General features: G+C 47.1%; 1 protein-coding gene and 1 non-coding gene across 2 annotated transcripts; both read right to left on the bottom strand.

Annotated features, from left to right (window-relative positions):
- Positions 1-286: 286 nt before the first annotated feature.
- Positions 287-13,895, bottom strand: NUCLEOLIN (nucleolin multifunctional protein). The gene is made up of 15 exons (XM_084847728.1): positions 13,802-13,895; positions 11,349-11,459; positions 9,745-10,018; positions 9,102-9,257; positions 8,133-8,315; positions 7,784-7,870; positions 6,588-6,717; positions 5,121-5,257; positions 4,910-5,033; positions 4,378-4,514; positions 3,971-4,097; positions 3,671-3,822; positions 3,440-3,566; positions 1,397-1,611; positions 287-1,261 (listed from the first exon to the last, which is right to left on the bottom strand). The coding sequence occupies exons 1-15, from the start codon at positions 13,817-13,819 to the stop codon at positions 1,179-1,181; spliced, it is 2,061 nt and encodes a 686-aa protein (XP_084703854.1). The 5' UTR covers positions 13,820-13,895; the 3' UTR covers positions 287-1,178.
- LOC146351749 (small nucleolar RNA SNORD20) lies at positions 7,954-8,034 on the bottom strand. Its single transcript, XR_014789722.1, has one exon. It is a non-coding gene; the product is annotated as a small nucleolar RNA SNORD20 (small nucleolar RNA).
- Positions 13,896-21,382: the final 7,487 nt, after the last annotated feature.

Below are 21,382 nucleotides of genomic sequence, written 5' to 3'. Positions count from 1 at the left end.
GAACCCAGAACATTTTCCTCAAGGTGGCTTGTTAACCATGCGGTGTGCCTTATTTTTCTCAAAACAAGCCACCTTGAGAACCCATGGTTTATTCAGAGTGGTTAACAAGCCACCCTGTGGAAAACGTCCGGGGTTCAGACAACATGCTAACCCACAGTTCAACAACCCGCACTCAACACTGAATGTGGGCTAGCATGTTGCGTGAATAGCCCCAGAGTGGGCAATTGTAAAAAAGGACAATTAAAAAGGACAATTAGGAATCAATTCAAATACCTATCACACCTTTGCAATAAAATCATGCCTTTATAATCAAATCTATGGTGCAGCCACATTTGTAGGACTGTGTTCAGTTCTGAATGCTACATCCCCGAAAGGATACTACAGAGCTGGAAAAGGGCAACCAAAGTGATCAGGAGGCTAGTGCAAGACCCCTAAGGAAAGGTAACGCTTTGGGCTTTTTAGTTTAAAAAAAAAAAAAAGAGCAAAGGGTTCAAAGAGTACTAGAACCAGGGTGGGTGGGTTGTCAAACAATGAAGCTGAATAATGGGAGATTCAGGATTGACAAAACTAGTTTAACAACACAGTACTACAAAATGCATCACTATCTGCCCACTTAAAGCCATCTAAGTGGAGATTAAACAAAATAAAGGATAGGACAATAGAAATAAGTGGTAACCATTGCCCTACGCTGGGAGTATACAGCCAGAGGTTATGACCAAATGCTTGCCTAGCTAAGCTTGGAAACCCCCACTGTAGCATCTGGACTTTGAAAAACATGCAAGAATCTGTTTACGCCCTTTAATCTGTCTAAGACAGTATGCAGAGACACAAATGATAAAACATTTTGCATTTTTACAGCAAGAAAAACGAAACAAAAAAGGAAAAAACCTACAGAAATGTATAAGGAAGTTAATTTTGTACATGGGATAAAACGTTATAAATTCAGGACAATGCACCGACACGGGTCAACTCCCACATTTCTTGTTGCTTTTAAAAAGTTCGTATGCGTGGCCAGGCAGTCAAATGGCTGTTTCTTCATTGAAAGGGATTTTTCCAAGTAGCTCTTGGGGGGGGGGGGGGACTGCAACGCATCTTGGAATGTCCTCAGAAGGCTCTCATTTTGTGGTGACAGAATTAAAAACCCCAGAGTCCTTTCAGATACAAGGAAAACAAACCATTCAGTCATCAAATTTTATCTTCTTTCCTTGTGGCTTATGGTCACCACCACCACCTCTGCCTCCCCTGAAGCCACCGCCTCTGCCTAAGAAGAGGAAAAAGAACGTAAAAAATTAAAAACTACTACAGCTCTGAAAATACTCTTAACACTTTTTGCAAATATGAGACGACAGCATGCCCCATGACATGGAGCCGCAGCAGTCTGTACCAGCACATTTACCTCCAAATCCTCGGCCGCCACCCCTGCCACCGAATCCACCCCTGCCACCGCGTCCTCCTCTGCCTCCACGACCAAAGCCGCCACCACCACGCGGACCATCACCCTTGGGCTTGGCAAAGTCAAGGGTCACTTTGTTTCCATCAATCTCGCCATCCTCCATGGCTTCTTTTGCTGCTTTGGCATCTTCTGCAGAGCTGAAGTCCACAAAGCCAAATCTAAAAAAGGACAGAGATCAGTTTTAACAAGGGATAGATTTCAGCTACAAGGTCAGCTAGGCACTTGAAGTTTTATTTGCTACTGGTCTGTTAAAAAAAAGAGAGAGGTGTTTTAGGCAGCAACGATCCCACCCCTCTGTTTATACCAGATGTTGCAATCTTCAGTACTGCAGCGGCATATTCCAAGGTCCGAGCTAGACATTGCACTGGCTGCCACTGTGCCTGTGGGACATCATCATGAAGAACACTGAGCAAACAGCACACGGAGCAAAATCCGGTGTACCTCCCCAATGGTCAGTGATGAGAGGTAGCTCTCTGGAAATGTATAGTTTGGCTTCACATTTACGAGAACAAGAGAGGCCTTTCTAAGGTATAAGGAGGCCAGCCTCAGATTTTCAAAATGATATGCAATATTCCTGACAGGATGCTTATTTCCTAGCCCTCCTTTCTGCTCTAGGCAAGTTACACACAGTTCACAAGGCAATGTGTAACACTATCATCACCAGAATCTCTCAGTTAGCAATAAAATAGATCTGCCTCCACCTGCTTTTGGTTCAGGGAGTTCGGAGTCCTCTCTAGACTATGATCAAGCTACATAGGCCTCTAGCGGGAATATTATACAGTGATGCCCAAGCAGGAATGCTCTTCACTATGCTGCACTCATGCCCTGTCTGTGGGTTTCCCGTAGGGAGCTGGTCGGCTGCTGCATGAAAAGAATGCTGGATTAGATGGACACTTGGTCTGAGCCAGCATGGCTCTTCTTATGTTCTTATATTTAGACACCAGAGGAAGAGAACAGCCAGGAAAGGCATCCGTTAGTCTGAACTAGCAGGGAGATTCATATAAAAGTTCTCCAAGATGTGCCAGGGTTGTGCAGTTTCCCTTTAAAAAAAGCAGCAGCCCTAAGCATGCCCAACTTGCGTTTTGCACAGCAGCATAACAATACACTGTTTGTAGGCAGCATGGCATGCTGGGGTACAGATATGCTTCTAATTCTTGCTTGGCTATGATGCTCAGAGGCCTTGAGCTAGTCACTCTCAGCCTTGCTTTCTCCTAACCTTGTAACAAATACAGCCAATGGTCTGTATTCTTCTTACAACAAATACACCCAACCCATGAAGATGGGGACAATGTTCAACCAAGGCTTTTCTACCAGTACACCTGCTTCCAGACTTTGCTGCGCACCATGGAATCTGTAGGCAGGAAATTTGCATGTTTGTCCCACAGCAATAACCATTGCCAACCTGAAGTAGACAGAGGCATCCAAGGTCAGTGCTGCAATTTTATTCTTCTTCTCGTGCGAATCCATAGCCTGCCACTGGATATACAGCAGGAAGGAGCTCATTGAGAAGGCAAGGAGGCTGTATTTTCGGTTACCTGAACAAATACCACCCCCGTTTGAGAACTGAAATGACTCTGGGCTGAGCTTAAGTCTGAGTTCGGACAATCACAGGTGTAAAAGAAACCATTGCGGCTTCTCTCCCAGCCCCCACCTTTTGCATAATTGCCTATGAGCATGGGTTGGCATGTTGTCTGAACCTAGCATGGGCACAGCAGACATGGCTTCGTATCCTTCCTTCAACCCATGACTCGCAGTAGGGGTTCTAGGGTAGATGTGAAGTCACCCCTGCAGCGCCATGTTTGGATGATACAACAAGGCACACAGCATCACGGAGAATTATGCAAATAGCGGTTGCACACACAACACACACAAGGATGGGGGGGAGGAGCCACAATGACATCTTTTACCTCCATGATCGTCCGAAGACCCCCAAGTGAAGGTCAGCAGCGCTGGACGCTTTTATGCTTGTACTGGTTTTATACATACCCTTTGGATGAGCCCGTGTCTCTGTCAGTGACTATTCTTGCACCAATGGAGCCTTCAAATGACTCTCTCAATGTCTCTTCAGTTGTGTCCTCAGACAGGCCTTTGACAAACAGTGTTTTGCTTTGTTCTAAACAACAACAGAATGCCCCGTTTCAGCATTGCAAGCAACATATTGACACCCCACCCCATTCCCGGCATGTGTTTTTACTTAGGAGATTGAAGGCTACTTACGCCCAAATCCTCCTCTAGTGTTAGAGTTTCTGTTTTGACCTCCTGGAGTGCTGAATTCTAGTCTGATTGTTCGGCCTTCAATCTCCGTATTATTGCATGAATTCAGTGCTTCTTTTGCATCCTCAGGTGTAGGAAACTCTACGAATGCGAAACTATGCAAAGAGAAGCTGGAGTCAAGTTGGGAAGAACTATATGACAGTGATCCATGCTACTGAGAGCTGGTCAAGGTAATAATCTACCATAACTGCCAACTTTATTCCCTCCCCATAATTATGCTGCCACAAGTCTGCCCCTACTTACCCTTTAGACCTTCCCTGGTTGTTCTGTGGCATCCTGATGGATGAAGCTTTCTCAAAGACTTCCTGAAGAGATTCTTCTGTTGCATCATATGAGAGGTTGTTTACAACGAGAGTCTTCGACTCCCCACCTGCACAAGAGACAGATTTCCAACTCAAATGCGACCTTCAGTGCATAATTCTGTTCCAAGTTTTGTTTTGGGAAAAATATTTTCACACATCAATGCTTATGGTGGAGGATCTTATGTCCTTAAGTCAACAGAGAAGGGAAGGAGCACTGCCTTGATGGCTTTTTAGCAAATAAGGCAGTATTGATAAACAAATGGCAGTCTTCTTGCAATAATGACTGTGCTCATCATTTCAAGCTTGTTCCAAGATCAGTTACTATGTGAGTCCATGCTGGCATTTTACCTGCTTTTCTGCTATCCTGCTGGCTCTTTTCACCTGTGTAGTCAATCACAATGGCACGACCATCAATCTCCATCCCTTGCTTTTCCTCCAGTGCTTTCTCTGCATCTGCCTCAGATTTAAACTCAATGTAGGCAAACCTTTTGGGGGGTGGGGAGAGAAGAAAGCTTTGTTCAGGAAGCCTTGAAATCTATTATTTCTATTTCATGAAAATGGTTTGTAACAGTGATATTAAATACAACGCCACCAGTATATTCAATAGAGAACAATAGTGAACCTTTCAGGGGGTGGAAAAATTCCGAAGGCATTTATACCGCTGTAGTCTTGCTATGGTAGGGCATGAAGGTATAAAAAGGAGCTTGTAAACTCAATCTTTGGATATCTTAGGTATGTGGTCAAAACTAGGATTCCCTGAACAGATTTGGATATTAAGTGTTACGACTTGTATAGAGAAAAGCCCTTGTTTGGATTCTGCTACTGAATGCAAGTGACCACAACAATGCAACAGCATAAGACACTCAATTTAGTGATGTACCCTTTGCTGTTCCCATCCTTGGACACCAGCCTGACCTCCCGGGCATTGTCAAATACTTCTTGCAGTTCTTCCTGGGTTACGCTGTAAGCAAGGTTCCTCACAAAGATGGTTCTTGCATCTCTCTCTAGAAGAGGAAAGCCACAGAAGGTTACAAAGTAAGGCCAAATCCTTTGAACACCCTGTCTAGGAGCTGAATTGCACTGCTACTCACCTTTCTTGTTCTCTTGAATGCTCTCTTTACTCTTTGCTTTTTCCAGTTTTATTTCCAAGCCCATACATTTCTTCCCATTAAACTTAAGTGCTTTATCCAGCTCAGCTTCCGTGGAGAAATCCACATAGCCAAACTTCCTGCAGCACAAAGGGAGATTTTTTTTCAACATTGAATCTGTATCTCAAAATAAGCCTGCCAGAAAATCTAGCCAGAAAAAAATGTTTGATTGCCTTGGTGAGGCAGCTGAAAACTGACAGATCTATCCAATAGGAATGCTAGTCTGAACAAATACAATCTTCTTAAAGCAAAAAGGCACAACCTTTTTGGCCCAAAGGACATCTGGCCCACACACAGTGTGGAGGAAGCTTTACTCTCACCCCCCTTCCCATCGCACCAATCCTGCACAAGATCAGAGGAAGAAAGCTAAAGCTCTTCCACTCCCATCAACCCTGATGGGCTTTGTTGCTTCCACATTGCAACAGTGATGCTGACTGCTTTGGGGTCGTTGGGAGGGATGAAGCGGCTTTAGCCTTCTTCCCCTCCCATGACCTAGATGGTCACTGGGACACAAAATGTGTGTCCAAGAGCCGTGGGTTTTGCACCTGTCTTAAAGGGACACAGAAAACCACGTCATATTGTAGCCGTGACTAAAATTTGTGGGGCTCCAAAAGCTAAATGATATACAGGGTGGCCCAAAAGTAGGCATACAGTTGTTTAGAACATTGATGGGAGGGGGAGAGAATGTGTGAGTAGAAGATGTGTGGGTGGAGTCAGAATGACAGTTGGGAAGAGTAACAGGGAGTGACAGTTAAATCAGTTAAGCATAGAGAGTGAGGGGAGTGAGGTCCTTAAGTAGGTACACAGTTTAGTTTTTTAGTTATGTTTTTTTACTGATATTGTGAATGATGGCAGCAAACTTGAGTCAAGAACAAAGAAAGTGGATTCTAAAGCAGTACTGGAAGACTGAAAATCCCCCCCAATCAACATTCTAAACAACTGTATACCTACTTTTGGGCCACCCTGTATATCAGGCATAGGCAGAATCTGGCAAACCGGACTTTCTCTGCTACCCATCCCTCTTCCTGGAAGAACCATCACAAGAGGGAGCAGACTTACTTGCTTCCAAAAGAAATAGGGCTTCTTGAACAAGTAAAATACCCCGTCAGGGACTAATGCAAGGCCACCCAAAGCCTCCCCATCTCCACATTATATTAAATAACTCCGTCAACATTTGGGCTCTTCTTCAGCATAATTTCCCTTCAAATCCCAAGTTACAGCAGCTATCTTCCATTCCACCTAGGGCCTGCTGTTAACAGACCAGAGGAAAGAGATCCATGTACTAAGAATTTACACCTTGTTTAAACAACTTTGCCAATAGAGACATATTTTAAAGCAAAGGTCTTACTTTAAAAAATGAACTTAATTGCATATTTTGCTTACGCAAAGCAAAATGAATGGAGTTCTTACTTTGAGCTGCCAATTCTGACTTCTTGGACTTGAAGGTCCTTTTTGGCAAAGAAATCTCTGATGGCAGCCTTCAGTTCGTCAAAGTCCTTGGTTGCATTCAAATTGCCGACAAAGAGGGAAAAGGCAGCTTCTAAAAAGTTAGCAGAAGATTAAGAAGCTGTACCAACAACCCGATGGAACGACTGAAGTAAAGGCTGTATTGAGCAGACAAGCCGCCAGAAAATCAGCTTGGGCATCTTCAACACAGCCTACCATAAGCAGTAGCATGTGCCAGCCAGCATTTTGCACATTCAACCCCTGACTGGAGGCTGTCACGTCATGCAAACTTGGCCACTGTAGATTATGTGAGGATTAAGCAATGCTTGCATAACGATAATGGGCTGTGTGTGGATTGTTTAAACCTTGCATAACCCCTGCTGGGCTGGTTTGCATGACAACCCAGTCAGCGGCTGAATATACAAAATGCAGGCCAGCATGCACAACTGATCACATGAACCAACTCACTGTGTCCTAGTTGCTATTCATGCAGATTGCCATGCAACAGCATGAGTGCCACATACACATCTCAATAAGCTTTCTACATAAAGGAATGCCTGGAACTACTTGCTGAAGCAGTGCAACAATGACCTTTCAGCTTTATACCACAGAGCCCAAACCCTCACTCCTTTTTGTCTCTCCTTCACTCTTCTCAATTCTTCCCTCCCTTTACAGCACCCTCTTATGGGTTAACAAAAGGCTCATCATAAAGAGGTGGAGTGAGCATGTATTTAGAAAGGATGCCTGAGGAGGAGACAAGTGGTGGTCCTGTCAAACAGGGCCAACCCAAACAGGGGGGGGAGGGTGTAGGACTTTACTATTCACCAGAGGATGAATGCTCACCATTCACTTACATGGGGCAAAAAGAGGGCTTCAGTTTAGGGACACTGTTGGGGTGGGGGCTGGACATGGCCTCTTTCCCCCCCAAAATCAAATGTGCTCCTATTTGCAGAGCCGCACCTGAGATTCTTGCTTGTGTTAACAGTTTGGTGGAATGTTGGGAACTGGCTTATCTTTACCATCATGCAAAGGTGTTATGTGAAGTAACAGGATAGGGACAGATGGGTAATCTTGGGGGTAACTTTTATTACTATGTTTCAAGCTCCACAAAAAGCTTTTTTTTAAGTACTCTCTCTCTCTCTCTCTCATGGGCTGCTCACCATCAGTTTTCTTCTTCTTAGCATCTGGGATGCCTTTTTGCTTGGCCATTTCCTTCTTTCGTTTTCCAGGCATTTCTTGCACATTTTCTGTGGAGTAGAGTAGGAAGAGAAACAAATACAATGTCAGAAAGATTCCACAGGAGAGAAGCACAGAGAGCACCAAGAGTCTGCTGGATCAGGACTTGACTATCTTAAGGAGTTTTCATGTGTGATTTGTACCACATCAGTTCAGCGAGAAATCATCATTTCCAGCATTAGGACCAAAGGTGAAGGTGAAACAGTTCTACTGTTTGAAAGCTTTGAGATCTTTCGGAATTTTTACATGAGATAGTAGCCATGTTCAACTGACCTTCCTCGTCCTCCTCCTCCTCATCGTCCTCCTCCTCCTCCTCATCGTCGTCATCCTCCTCCTCCTCCTCTTCAGACTCTTCCTTGGCAACCTTTGCTGGTGTAACCTTTGTTCGTGCAGCCTTTGCAAGCACAGCTTTCTTTCCTTTTGCTGGAGTGGTGTCCATGGGTTCGTCTTCAGACTCTGCAGCCATAATAAGACAGGTGCTTAAATAATGCCCACAACCCACAGCCGGACCAAAAGGTACACTTCAGAACAATTCCTCTTGCTCATGTTGACTCCTTTCAAATGGAGTTAGCACAGCTTACCGCAAATAGGTGCTTATCAGCCCTACCCAGCATAAGAGACATAAGCCTCAATACTGTGACAACACAAAGTCACCTTCCGCTAATATGACAGCATCAGGCTCAACTCAAAAAGGGAGAAGTGTCAAGTGTCCAAACCAGAGTTTGGAATGCGAGGCAAGTCTGCTTACCCAAGGCAGTGAGGCCTGTTCCTTGAATATGCACATGTGTTCAGGTATGAATTTACAGTGCCCCGATTCATTCAGGAAGCAGGATTAGCATGCTGTTACTTCTTATGTTCATTTAACTGCACTAGAGTACAACAAGGCCCAACACATCAGCTCACATTGGAGACATCACAAGATCAGTATTAAGTCCCAATACTCATCCTCTGTGCTGGCATCCAGGCATGAACAAGACAGCAAAGTTTTGACTATATAGCTCCTTCCCACAGCAACCCTTGAGTTTTCACAGAACTTGGTGGTCCTAGTGTCTCAAAGCATGCTATGAATTCATAAGACCCTGTCTAGTATATTTGATGCTGTATCAGAGGCAGGTGCGCCAACTGTCAGGGAGGTACCCCACCTTTGTGGTGCTGCTTTTCCAACACAGCATTGCCTTTTGAAACTTTTAAGACCCAAGATGTAACATCCTATAAATGTTTCTCACAGCAAAAGTGACTTACCATCCTCTTCATCTTCATCTTCCTCATCCTCATCATCGTCATCTTCAAGGTCGGACTCATGTCTGATCGTTATAGCAGCCACAGTAGCTACAGGTTTTTTGGCAGCTGCTTGGACTTGTTTTTTTACTGGTACAGCAGGCTCCTCCTCGGACTCATCTGTAGCAAGCAATTTACTAGTTATTAGTAAACCGACACTGGAGCAGCTGCATCCAATATGCCTACTGAGCCCTTCCCGTAAGACAAGGAGCAGGAAACCATCATTAATGACCTGGCAACCTTAAGGATCAACAATTGTCATTTGGTTTAAGTAGGACAACCCTTTGTCAGAAGATGCCGCTAGTGAGATGCTACAGACCCACTCCACGTGGAGGCTCATCTTGATCTGCTGTATCACCTACAGACCATGCGAGGTATCCCAAGGCACTTCTGTATGGCTCCTATAGGCAGAACCCTCTCTCCAGTTTACAGAAAGAGAGCCTTCACATACAGAGGGCCAATGGATGAATGGCAAAAATAATGTGCAGTTTTCTCAAATATTCTTGCTTCCACTTTTGTTTTTCACTGCAGAAGTCAAGAATATTTCCAGACTTGTGAGCACCAATTTGAGAATTTACCAGAGTACTGTTTACCCCACCCAATTCACCTTCATCATCCTCACTATCGTCGTCATCCTCCTCCTCCTCCTCGTCCTCGTCCTCCTCTTCACTCTCTTCTTTCTTTGCATTCTTCCCATTTTTTGCTCCTTTGGCAGGGACTGGCGTCTTCTTTGCTGGAGTAGCAGCTCCTTTCTTTGCTGGTGTAGCTACTGCTTTTTTGGCTGGGGTAGCCACTGTCTTCTTGCCAGGAGTTGCTCCCTTTTTGTTGGGTGTAACTGCTGTTGCTTTTGCTGGGGTAACTGCTTTCTTCTGAGGAATCATCTGTGGGAAGAAAAATGTTCCAGTCCACAACAGGTAATACTACCAAGCAGCCGAAGTCGTAGGCAAAACGGATGGAGAACATGGCTGCAATCTATGCTCACTTACCGAAGAGGAATTTTACTGAACGCAGCAAGACTGATTTTTAGGTAAACATGCACTGGATTGTGCTAGAAGACAGCCTCCAAGTACAAGGAATGTCTAATTTACAAACTTTAATCTCCTTACAAAGCATCATTATGAGAGACCACCATAAGGTAATGCAGATGTGGCTTAAGAGGACAAACTGGCTGGAGATCTTCACTTCTGCCCACAGTGTCTTGCATCTCCCGGGGTAGAATCCAACTAAAGACCTACTTAGAGTAGACCCATTGAAATGAACAGGACTTAAGTTAGATATGATTAACTTAAGTCTCATTCATTTCAATGGGTCAACTCAAAGTACAATTTAGATAGGCAATCCTATCCTGACAGAGCTGGAAATCCCCAGATCCATATCTGGAAGGATCAAGGTAGGAAAGCCACTTTCACCCGAATTTATTTTATTGTTTTTATAGCCTAAATCTTCACAACCACCCTGAGAAATGACTTATTTCCACTGCAGTGAAAAGGATCCAAGATTACAGTGATCTACCTACTGTCTGTGTTCATATTGGAATCGTGGAGAACCAGCATGGCTTTAGGCATCGGAGACCCACTTTATTTATTTATAAGATTTATTAGTCACCCCGTAGCTGATAGCTCTCAAGACATTCAACAGGTGGTATCCAGTGATTGACTAACTTAACTCCCATGGGTCTATTCTAAGTAAATAAAATCCATGTAAATAAAATGTCAGTGTGTTGCTTTGAGTAAGATATTGGCAATACTAAGTTTTTTCAAGGATGAATTCACCTGTAAGCCTGCATCATCACTATCATATGATTGACATACAGTCAAATGTTATCTCACAGTCTACCTTTAAGATAAATATTAAAATGGAAAAGCTGGATTCAACATCTAAATCAATTTTGCAAAATCTTTTTTGCCAAAAAACAAGACTTAATGAATAAGGCATTGCAGGAATTGTGTGGGCCCTGTTCCACATGTCTGCACAGAGTGGCTTTCCACGTGCCTTAGGCAATTATGCCTCTTTGTTTTTCTGTGGGGGCTCTGCAAGTATCACTGAAGATACTCAAGTCATGGGGGAAGGGGGATTTTACAGAAATGGCTTTCTACAATGATGCAATACAGACCTTGTTTCCTACTCTAATAGCAAATGTGCTGCTAAGTAAGATGAATTGTACCAGAGGCAACAACCAGAAGTAGCCATGGCCATGTGGTTAATTCTCACCTCTTCTTCGCTGCTCTCCTCTTCCGACTCGTCCTCCTCCTCTTCGCTATCATCGACTTCCTTTGGAGGAAGGGCAGCCATTTTCTTCGGCTTAAGCTGATTTTTAACGTTCTAAGGAGAAAACATGCAAGTTAGGTGTCTGCTTTTCTCAGTGTTGAAAATACTATGTCTTGTAGGGACCACTGAAATTTGAAATGCAGTTACAGGTCCATGGATACGCATTTGAAACCGTGCAACGTTTCACTGCTAAACAAGCCCCGCCCCCTTCACCTTGCAACTCTTAAATGCTTTTAGAAGCATTTAAGTATTCATGTTGCCGTTATTGCTTCTGCATCCTTGAAGAACAAACATGACACTACTGCTGGGTATTCTGGCTCCACCCCCACCCCAGAAGCCCAAAGCATGCACAAAACACTTGAAATTCCTTGCCAGTTCCAAGCACACAGTAAGATGTTAGAAAGACCTTCAGTAAATGGCAATCCTTTGAGCTGACACCAGCTTGCATAAGGATATCCATCTTCAGGTCGAGAAAAAGGTTTCTAAGTCACAGAATGTCAGATTATTGGGTGCTAGTGGCCAATTAAGCAGCTGCTCTGCATATGACTTTGGGGGGGGGGGGGAACAATTCGTCAGATGATGGCATCCTATTTTGAGAAACAGGTGACTGGGCCTATGGTTTCTCTTCCCCTCAATTACTGAAAGCGAACATACTACTTCTTTTCATAGGACTTGCTCTAAAGCACACTTCTCTTTAAGATCCATGTCAAGTCTTAAGGCTTCCTCTTCTTTATACAGGAAGAGATAAAGATTTCTTTCAAATTGCTGATGGATGGATGCTCAATTAATTACTATTAAGCAGATAGCACTGCTTCCCTTCTCCTATTGCCACAATCCAAGCAAAGGTAGGCACTGTGAAGCCCCAGTGACTTAACTGGGAAGAACTCAAAGAACGTGCTTAGTTCTTCTAACCAACCTTACCTTTGCCTCAATTGTGCCCCATTTACAGAGTCACTTTGCGAAGCACCATACATGCCAACGGTGCTATATCAATACTACCAAGCCTTTACCAGCCCTTCACACAAGGGTTAACTCAAACCCTGCCAAAAAAATACAGGTTAACATTTCAAAAGACAAAAAGAGCATGTAAATTACATATACGGGAGTCACTTCAGGGCAGCCTTCCCCAGCCTGGTACCCTCCTGATGTACTGGACTACAAATCCCACCAACCCCAGACAGCATAGAGAAAGCTGCTCAAGGATATTGAGTAATCATTCTGTGAACAAGAGAAAGTTGTGTTCCTAGCAGCCTCCCTTTACCCACTACAGCTCAGTGGTGGCACATCTGTTTAGCGTGCAGATGATCTGACACCCAATCTCCAGTAACTCTAGCTAAAAGGGTCTCGGGGAGCAGAGTTGGGAAAGACGTTCTCTACCCCAGATCTGGATGAGGTGCTGTCACAGCCAGTGCCGGCTAAGGCAGGCCAACGATCTCGGGGCGGGCATGGCTCACCGGTAGAGCTCGTGGTCTGCACGCGGAGCAGCGCCGGCCGAATCCCCAGCATCGACCTCGGGTAGGAGGCACAGAAGGTCCAAGGGCCTGACCAGGACACGGCGAGCTCCCCTGCCGCGCCTCGTGGGCAGGAACCGGGGAAGCGGCTGCTTCGACCGACTCGATGCCCAGGGCGGCACCATTTTCCCGCCTCCAGCCAACCCATCTGCACTGAGAGAGGCGGGCCGGCGGGGAGGAACACGGCCGCGAGCGCGCCCATCCGCTTCGGCTACAAAAGGGAAGAGGCGGCCATCGCTGTACCACGTGGGCCTCAGAGAGCGAGCGAGGCGGGCAGATTTCCTCCCCCTCCACGTGCTCTCAACACACGGCCGGGATCACGTGGCTGGAGAGGTGCGCGCGCGCGCACAAGAACCCCCCCACATGGACTCAGGGGAGGGGGGGAGCCCCCCAACCTCCTCGCGCCACCCTGCTGCGCGCGCTTCTCGCTGGTTGGCCGGGGCTAGCTTGCGCGCGCGACGTCGCGTGCGTGAAGATTAAAAGCGGGGAGACGGGGGCGCCTAGAAACTCCCCCGACTACAGAGGCGCGCGCGCGAGCTCTCTTTCCAAATTCCATCCGCGATGGGGGGGGGGTGTCTAGAAACCGTCGAACGTTCTACCGTAGCGCGCGCGCGCCTGAGAGGCCCTTGAAGCCAATAATAAACAGGGAGACAAAAAGACGGGGGGGGACTTGAAACTGCAACCCCCTCTATTCCCCCCTCCCCTGCTTCCCTCACAAATACGTACGGGGGGGGGCTAGAAACCGCCACGCGGGAAAGGCCGCTTGAGGCGCCGCCGTCCTCGATTGCGCCTCAGAAACGCGAGCGGGGAGGAGCGGCGCTCTTAAGCTGACGAGGGGGGGAAAAGGGCGGCCATATTCCTCCGCAACTAGGCCGCGGGTCTCACCTTGGCGAGCTTCACCATAATGGCGGCGGAGTTGTCCGGATGTTGAGCGAGTCAAAAGAAGCACCGCTCGCTCCCAGCGCCTCGCTCGAGTCTCCGCCTGAACCGAAAAGAGCGAGGTCGAGGGCTAGCTCAACTCTATCTCCCGCCCCACGCTGCCGCGCCAACCAATCAGTGGGCGCGCAACGTTTCGCCCCGCCCACCCGCTGAGATGGACGTGCTCTCTTCGGGCTTTCCCGACGCCGGCGAGTTTAGCCGAGGGCGGCTGCCCTGCCCTGCCCAGTCCGGAAACGCGCTTGATTCAGAGGCGGGTGGAGGGGACGTGGCCAATGCGAAGGCAGGGGGGAGGTCTGCGCGCTGTGATAGGCCCGCTCTGGCGGACGGAAGCGGCGGAGCGGAGCGCGTGGCGGCGGCGTCTCTGTCCCCCACGTGGGGCTGCCCGTTTTGTGTGCTGCTTCTCCCGCGGGGTTTGGCGCCTGCGGGCTGGGCTGCGGAGACGGGGATGAGGGCGCAGCGGGCCTTGCCTCGGCGCCTCGGGGTGAAGGCGCAGCCCTGCGCACGCTTGCCCGCGAGCAAGCCCCGTTGAGCGCAGCGGGGCTTACGGCCGAGGAGACGTGCGTGGGGATGCGCTGGAAGACGGGGTGGAAGAAGCGGAGGCGTGTCAGAAGCGGGGTTCTGCGCGCGTTTGCTCCCTGGCGGCGTGGCGCTCACTTGGTGCCCAGGTTGCGGCGCTGGCGTGAAGCTCAGGGTTGCAAATGCTCAAGGAGGGAAGGGGGCTGGGGCACGAGAGGTTCGTCCACATCTGGCTGGGTCCGCGGGTGCCTCGGTCAAAAACGGAGGGACTGTTATTAGCCCAAGCCCGGAGGGAGAGAGGCAGGCAGGCAGTTCACCAGATCTCTTGGCGTCTGCATTACCAGCACGCTGTGGTCTGGGCAGCAGAGGATGATCTAGGGGAGTTTGTTCCCTGGCCCAGGTGGGGTAAGTGGATTAGGAGGAAGTGTGCTGACTCCGCCAAGAAGGAAAGGGAAAAAGGTGCATCAGGCTTTTCCCCCACGAGTGCAGCAGCGACTGGCATATTCGCTCTCTTTCCCAGGGGCAAGGGTTGTCACTCGGTGGTATAGCACATGGCTTGCATATAAAAGGTCCCAGGTTCAGTACCTGCTGGCATCTCCAGGTAGGGCTGGGCAAGATTGCTGCCTGAGCTGCTGCTAGGCAGTGTAGAGCAGCCTTCTCCAACTGCTGGCTAGGGCATGGTGGGAGTTGTAATCCAGCACAGCTGGAGGGCACCAGGTTGGGGAAGGCTGGTTTAGACCATACTGAACTGGGACTGGGTCAAGTCAGTGTAAAGCAGTTGCCCCATGTTCGTTCACTGTGTTGCAAAAACCTGACATTTGTATGAGAATGTGTGAAGTACTCCTGAGTGAATTCTGTGGATCAGGTCTGGGAACTAGGCTTGCAAGAGCTGACTCTGACTCTTCAACCTATTAGTGCCATCTCTATATTTCCGCCAGTTCTCCTGGATCAGGAGGGAAAATGTGGGTCTCTGTGTGCCTTAACTGCAATACTCCTAAGCAACGAGCTCATTGGAAATAGTCAGCAAACATGCATTATGTTTGCTGGTGTTACTTTTAAAGATGCTAGTTAGAAAACAAGCAGAAATCTGCAGTATGCCTCTTGGAAATCCAACACAGTTTGTAAAATCCGACCAGCTATTTGTCAAGGCAAGCATTTCACTTTGTTAAGAAATGAGATCATATTTTCTCAACCACCGCCCCCTGCACCCTCCAGCATGTATAATTATACAGCTTCACACATTTTTGGAGTAAGTTTAAATATTTTCCGTAGTAAGTACTTTTATTTACAATCTTTAAACAAAAATTGTTTTTTTGTCTGGACTATAGCTACTTTAAAAATGACTGCATGGCAGTTACTGCTCCATTTTGAAGACTAATCAGAATCTCGCCCACACACTACGTATGTGGAAGTTGGTGTGTACAATCTTTTAACAAAACTGTAAATGCAATGAAGCTGTTACTGTCTGTAGCATTTCCATTTTTATGAGTATACACGCGCCTTCCTAGAGAGCTAGTCCAAAGCTTCATTGGATGACCCTGCGTTCTAGTATTAGGCATTTTCTCCACATTTCTATCATGTTCTCCCTTCCTCATCCTTTTTTTTAAGCTATAAAACTTGAAATGTAATCATTCCTCATACAGGAGTGGTTCTAGCCCAGGAGTTCCCAACCTTTTTGGACCCGTGGGCATATTTGGGAATTTGAGAAACTGATGTGAGCACCACCACAAAATGACTCATCAGTGGATTGCTGCTTTGGTATCTACGTGTTGCATCTATGGATCTTAGGCTTTGTCTTATTCAGCAAAAACTTTTTGTTTCGTGTCTATTAGATAGCGCAAGATCTCTTTAATAAAGGATTGTCTAATTCGGCTAATTGCTGGTGGTGCAGTACAGGTTCTTCTTTTAAACATTTAGCAGTGTCCAGTAGTTGCTTCTTTTTGCGGGGAGGTTATTACATGGATAAATTTTGTACTGGAGCAGTCTTTAATATTCACTTATGTACACTTTGAAATTATTTCCCTGCTTCAGGAAAATTAACAAATGGTCAGCGTAAATGGATTCTCTGCACCCTTTTGACAGCTAAAAGTCTGATATTGCAACATGGGAAGAATAAACATTCCTCTCCTATAATGCAGTGGATTGAGGACCTTGCAATGCTTTCAATATTTGAACGAGTGGCATGTAGACACCATCTTCAAATGGATACTTATTTGGGTATTTGGTCCAGTTTTGTTGAAGCCTATGTATAATTGCTAGAAAGCTGTATGCTTTTCATACACATCCATGTACATTTAAAAAAAAAAAACTTGGGGGGTATCTACAGGCCCACATTGGCGACCCTTTTGCGGGTTGCCATTGAAGGTACCCATAGTTGTCAAGGTACCTGCGGGTGTAGTGTTGGGGACCCCTGCTCTAGGCCCCTGATCATTTTGGTTATCCTTTTCAGCACCTTCTCCAGCTTTACAGTATCTACAGCATATGAAGCTGCCTTACTCAGGGCCCTGGGAAATGGATCCAGGGCCCTGGGAAATGGATCCAGGGCCCTGGGAAATGGATCTGAGGTTTGTCTAGCAACATCCCTGAATCAGACCATTGCTTCATATAAGGCTGGTATTGTCTGCTCTGAATGGTAGCATCTCTTCAGGGGTTTCAGTCAGTGTTTTTCCCCCATCACATGCTACTAGTTCCATTTAACTGGTGATAGAACAGATTGAATCTAGGACCTTCAATATAAAAAACATGTGCTCTCCCACTGATCTATGGCATCTCCCCAAATCAAGAGTGAACTCTGGGGTATCTTTAGTTGGGGAGAAGGCCAAGCTCCAACTCAGTTCTCTGACAGCGACAGAAGGATTTTACAGATGACCGATGTATCTTTGATAGTCAGATGAACTCACATAGGTTGGGAGAAAGGACTATTCCTGTGATACTGCTCCTATCCCCCCCCCCCCAGTGTAGTTTGCTCTGTTCAGAGTGAACACCTGGAGCAGCCTGGCAATGCTAGTTGAGGATGATGGGAGATGTAATCCAACACATCTGGAGGGCACCCGGATGGGGAAGGCTGATCTACAGCCTTCACCAGAACCTGAAGATTTTTTTAAAACAGTATTATAGGCCGCTCTGAAACAGAGTTAAGTTCAGTATCAAAACCAATCAACATATAATCCAGCATAAGAACACAAGACGCAGAGAATAAAAATAGGTTAAAGTTAAGACAGAGTAAAAGGCCTGGAAAAAAGGGGTTTGCCTGGCGCTGAAATGGCACCAAAGTAGGTGCCAGGCAAGCGTTTCTGGGAAGGGCATTCCACCACTGGTGTGCCGTCACTGAAAAGGACCTCAAGGAAAGAGAGAACGGGGTGCTCGGTAGAGGACCTCTGAACAAGATCTCATGATCCAGGAAGGTATCTGTAGTGAGTGGCAGCCCTTCAGGCATGCAACTCCCAGTCTGTGAAGGGACTTGAAGGTCAAAGCCAGTACTTTGAACTGGTGGGCCCAAAAATAGATTGGGAGCCAATGAAGGTGGAGAAGCCCTGGTGTGATGTGGTCATATTGCCCTGTTTTTGCGGTCATATTCTAAACTAACTGAAGTTTCTGGACTGTTTCTGTTATGCTGCTTTCCCTGGGATCTTAATGATTTTCAAGAGTATCAGAAACAAATGCATATAAAATTCAAAATCAGCATTAACAGTGAAAACGCTGTAGGTTAAACAGTCACAGATGTAAGCAGGTCAGCCAAAAACTTGACAAAATGTAGGTTTTACAACCCCACAAAAGCTCAGCACTGAGGTAGCTCTCCTTTCCAGGGAGAAGTGGCGGGAGTTTTGGAGCCTTCATGCCTCCCTATTAACTGCCCCAAGCTGCTGCGAGAGCAGAATGGAGAGTAAAATGTGCTAACTTCAGTTGGTGAGTGATAATTGAGCAAACCTGCCTCCTCCACCCTTGGAGGCAGCTTCCGAACAATGACACTCCCCGCCTAAACAATGGCTAAAGAGTTCAACCAATCCCCTGCCTGCACCAAGACATCAGCCAGCCTCAGTTCGTATCTTGCAAACCTGCCTCAAAAAACCCCGTGCCTTGCAGCATTATCTGAACATGAGCATGATGGTAAGTTGCCATGCCTTTTCTGGCAGCTTATTCCAGAGCCTCTTACCTCAGTCTCTGGAGCTGACAAGAAGTTCAGGCAAGGCTGTACTTGCCCAACATCATAATATTCAAGGCAGAAGCGACTGTGATCCTTAATTTACTTTGTGCTTTCCATGTGCTGTCCCTTGGAGGCAATCTGTCAGGCACTGTGTGCCACTGCTGGTAGGGGTCAGGGCCAATAGTGGGTGGGATCACTCCCTTTTCTCTCTGCCACCTCTTCCCTCTCCCTCCCTCTCCCTCCCTCTCCCTCCCTCTTCTTAGCCCCCTTTCTCTCTGCCACCCCTTCTCTCTCACTCTTCTTAGTCCCTTTTCTCTCTTTCGGCCACCCCTTCTCTTGCTCTACTTAGCCCCTTTTCTCTCTGCCACCCCTTCTGTCTCTGCCCCGTTCATCTTTCTGCCACCACTTCTCTCTCTCTCTCTCGCTCTCTCTCCTTTTCTCTCTGCCAGTCCTCTTTTTCTGATAGCCCATTTTATTTCTGTCACCCCCTTTTCTCTCCTCCTACCTCCCTCCCCCCACTGTCTGTCCTGTGCACTCTTATGGGAGGGAGTAGGGTGCCCACTTATGGATCACCAAAAAAGAGGAAATGAATCACTCAGAAAGAGGACACCAATTTGCATATCCTAATTTATATGTTTAGATACAAATTTAGGAACAAGTACTACATTTCTATTTAAAATATAGTCAATCTCATCGTAGTGTGGAAGGCTGTGACCAGCTGACCTGTGTGCCTTGCTCAGTCTGCTGTCCAGGTGATGGGCAATTTCAAGGCCCAGCTCTTCTCTCTGATGGGTCTTTGTACCAGACTTAGACAGGACAGCCCGTCAAATAGAGGATGCTTCCAAGTAGAGGGCACTCTGCTGACCACCCTTTAAATAGAAGGTTGTCCGCTGTCAAAGAGGACACATGGCCACCCTAGATCACTGCTCTTGCCAAAGGTCTGAACGGATCACTTGCAGACGGCTTTTGAAATTAGGCTGAGGGCTGCATATGGCTCTACAGTCGTAGACTGCAACTTGGAATATAGGATTTGAGAGAGATCCCACTAGGGATTTCTTTTTCAACATGATGCAGTCATCCCCCCCCCCTGCCCCCTTTCCACCAGTTGAGCTGGGGTCTGACAGCTCCCCTGACAGCTGTCAAACTCCGGGGTGGCTAATAGGAAACCAGCGAAAAAGGGGTGGTGGGGTATACTTTTCCATGAAAGTGGCATCCTGCCAGCTCAGGGTGGGGTGCAGTAGGAGGGGGCACCCTCAATGGTCATGGCAAGACTTTAAATCGGGGAGATGTGTGCTCGGCCAACTCGGTGATCTTGGGCACTTTCCCCACCTGTCAAAGTCTGCAAGATCTCAGCCAGTTACCCAAAGGACCCCAGGGATTTAAAGTGCCATCTGGGCTTTTGGGGATCCCCTCCTTCTAATGCACCCCTCCCTGAGTCCCCAGCACACCGTTTTCATTTAAAAGTACACACCACCCCATTTCTCTGTCCCAAAGCAAATAACTGCTTCAACTTTGATAGCTGTCAAAACAGAAGCATTGGCGGCAATCAATAGAAAAAGGGGGGGGTGCCTCGGGCACCCTTAAAAACCAGGTGCAGGGGACTCAAGCAAGTGGGGATTTCTAGCAGGGCACCCCCAAGGTTCAGGGCAACAAATTGAACCCTGCGGATACCCTTGCTGGGGGTGCATGTGTGACCTCCACCCCGTTTCCCAGCTGTCAACTCTGCAAGGCTGTCTAAACAGCCTTGTTCCAGTGTGCGATCCCTTGTATATTTGACATACAGCCAAGGCAAGCCCGTACGCGTTTGAGTACCCTCAGTTGCGGGAGTGCACAACTACAAATAACCTAAATAAATAAAAATTAAGGGGCTATTCGCGCACATAAAATGGGACTGAGAATTTTTTTTTTTGCCAGCCCCATTTTTGCGCAAAAAAAGAAAAGAGATTTTTTCTTAAAAAAAAAAATACGGCTCCAAGCGTGATTGGGATTGTGGTCAGAGCGGGCATGGGGACTTGGCAGGAGCCAGGAGGGCCAGTGCTAGCTCCCCTGAATGCCATTTTGGCACTTGGGAGGGGCTGCTGCTGGCAAGGGGAAAGGGGCACTGGGAAAAAAAGGGCCCCAGCCAGGATCACAATCAGAGCCGGGACATTGGCTTGGCAGCAGACAAGATGGGTGCTGACACCAAGTCCTGTGGGGTGCCGGGAAGTTGGGGGGACAAGCTGCGCACTGTGGGTGGTGCTCCTGGTTGTCTGTTGGGTGCAACTACCGCGCACCGTGAGTTCGCAAAAGAACCCACTGTGTGTGTAGCTTGTCACCCATCGTGGGCTATTGGGTTGTGCGAACGTGCCCTATTTCATTTTAAACTGTCATCAGTGTGGTTGTCGTACATGCGTGTGCAGCATGAGCGCATCTCAGCACTGAGGCAGTCACTTCTCCTGACCCACACCAAATTTTGTCCAGATTCTCAGGTTGTATGAAAGCATCCATAGGAAACGGACTAGATGGGGCCCTGTTGACAATGGGAACAGATCCCGAAATAACTATGGCATCCAGGTTGGAGCTGATATGAGCAATTTTATCTGCAAAATGCCTTTCAAAATAGAAAACTAACAGAGCAGAAAACTAATTGAAATGGTCTAGATAGGAAAATTAACAGAGCAGATCAGGATCTGGCTGGAATCTATGATATTTAGTTTCCCCTGATGTTTTGTTTACACAGGGCACAACCCTATTGATTGCGCCCTCAATGATCGTAAGCCCCCAAATTCAGAGGCTTATGATCATCCTCTGCGGGGTGGGGGAGCAACAGAGGTGCTCTCTGCCTCCTGTTCCTCCCGCTCTGCATTTTTCACTAGACAGGCTTTTTT

This window comes from Heloderma suspectum, chromosome 3 (assembly GCF_057233095.1).
Source record: "Heloderma suspectum isolate Gila_16-S chromosome 3, 16-S_ref, whole genome shotgun sequence".
NCBI lineage: Eukaryota > Metazoa > Chordata > Lepidosauria > Squamata > Helodermatidae > Heloderma > Heloderma suspectum.
Note: the sequence above shows the minus strand (reverse complement) of the source record. Positions and strands in the feature narration are given on the sequence as shown.

Bases quoted from the DNA above. Each gene is read 5' to 3' on its own strand.
- NUCLEOLIN (XM_084847728.1), bottom strand. The intron at 4,515-4,909 runs GTACATCACTAA...ACCCCCCAAAAG, and splicing joins AAGGATGGGAACAGCAAAGG to GTTTGCCTACATTGAGTTTA. The intron at 1,612-3,439 runs GTATGTATAAAA...GTCCTTTTTTAG, and splicing joins GACACGGGCTCATCCAAAGG to ATTTGGCTTTGTGGACTTCA.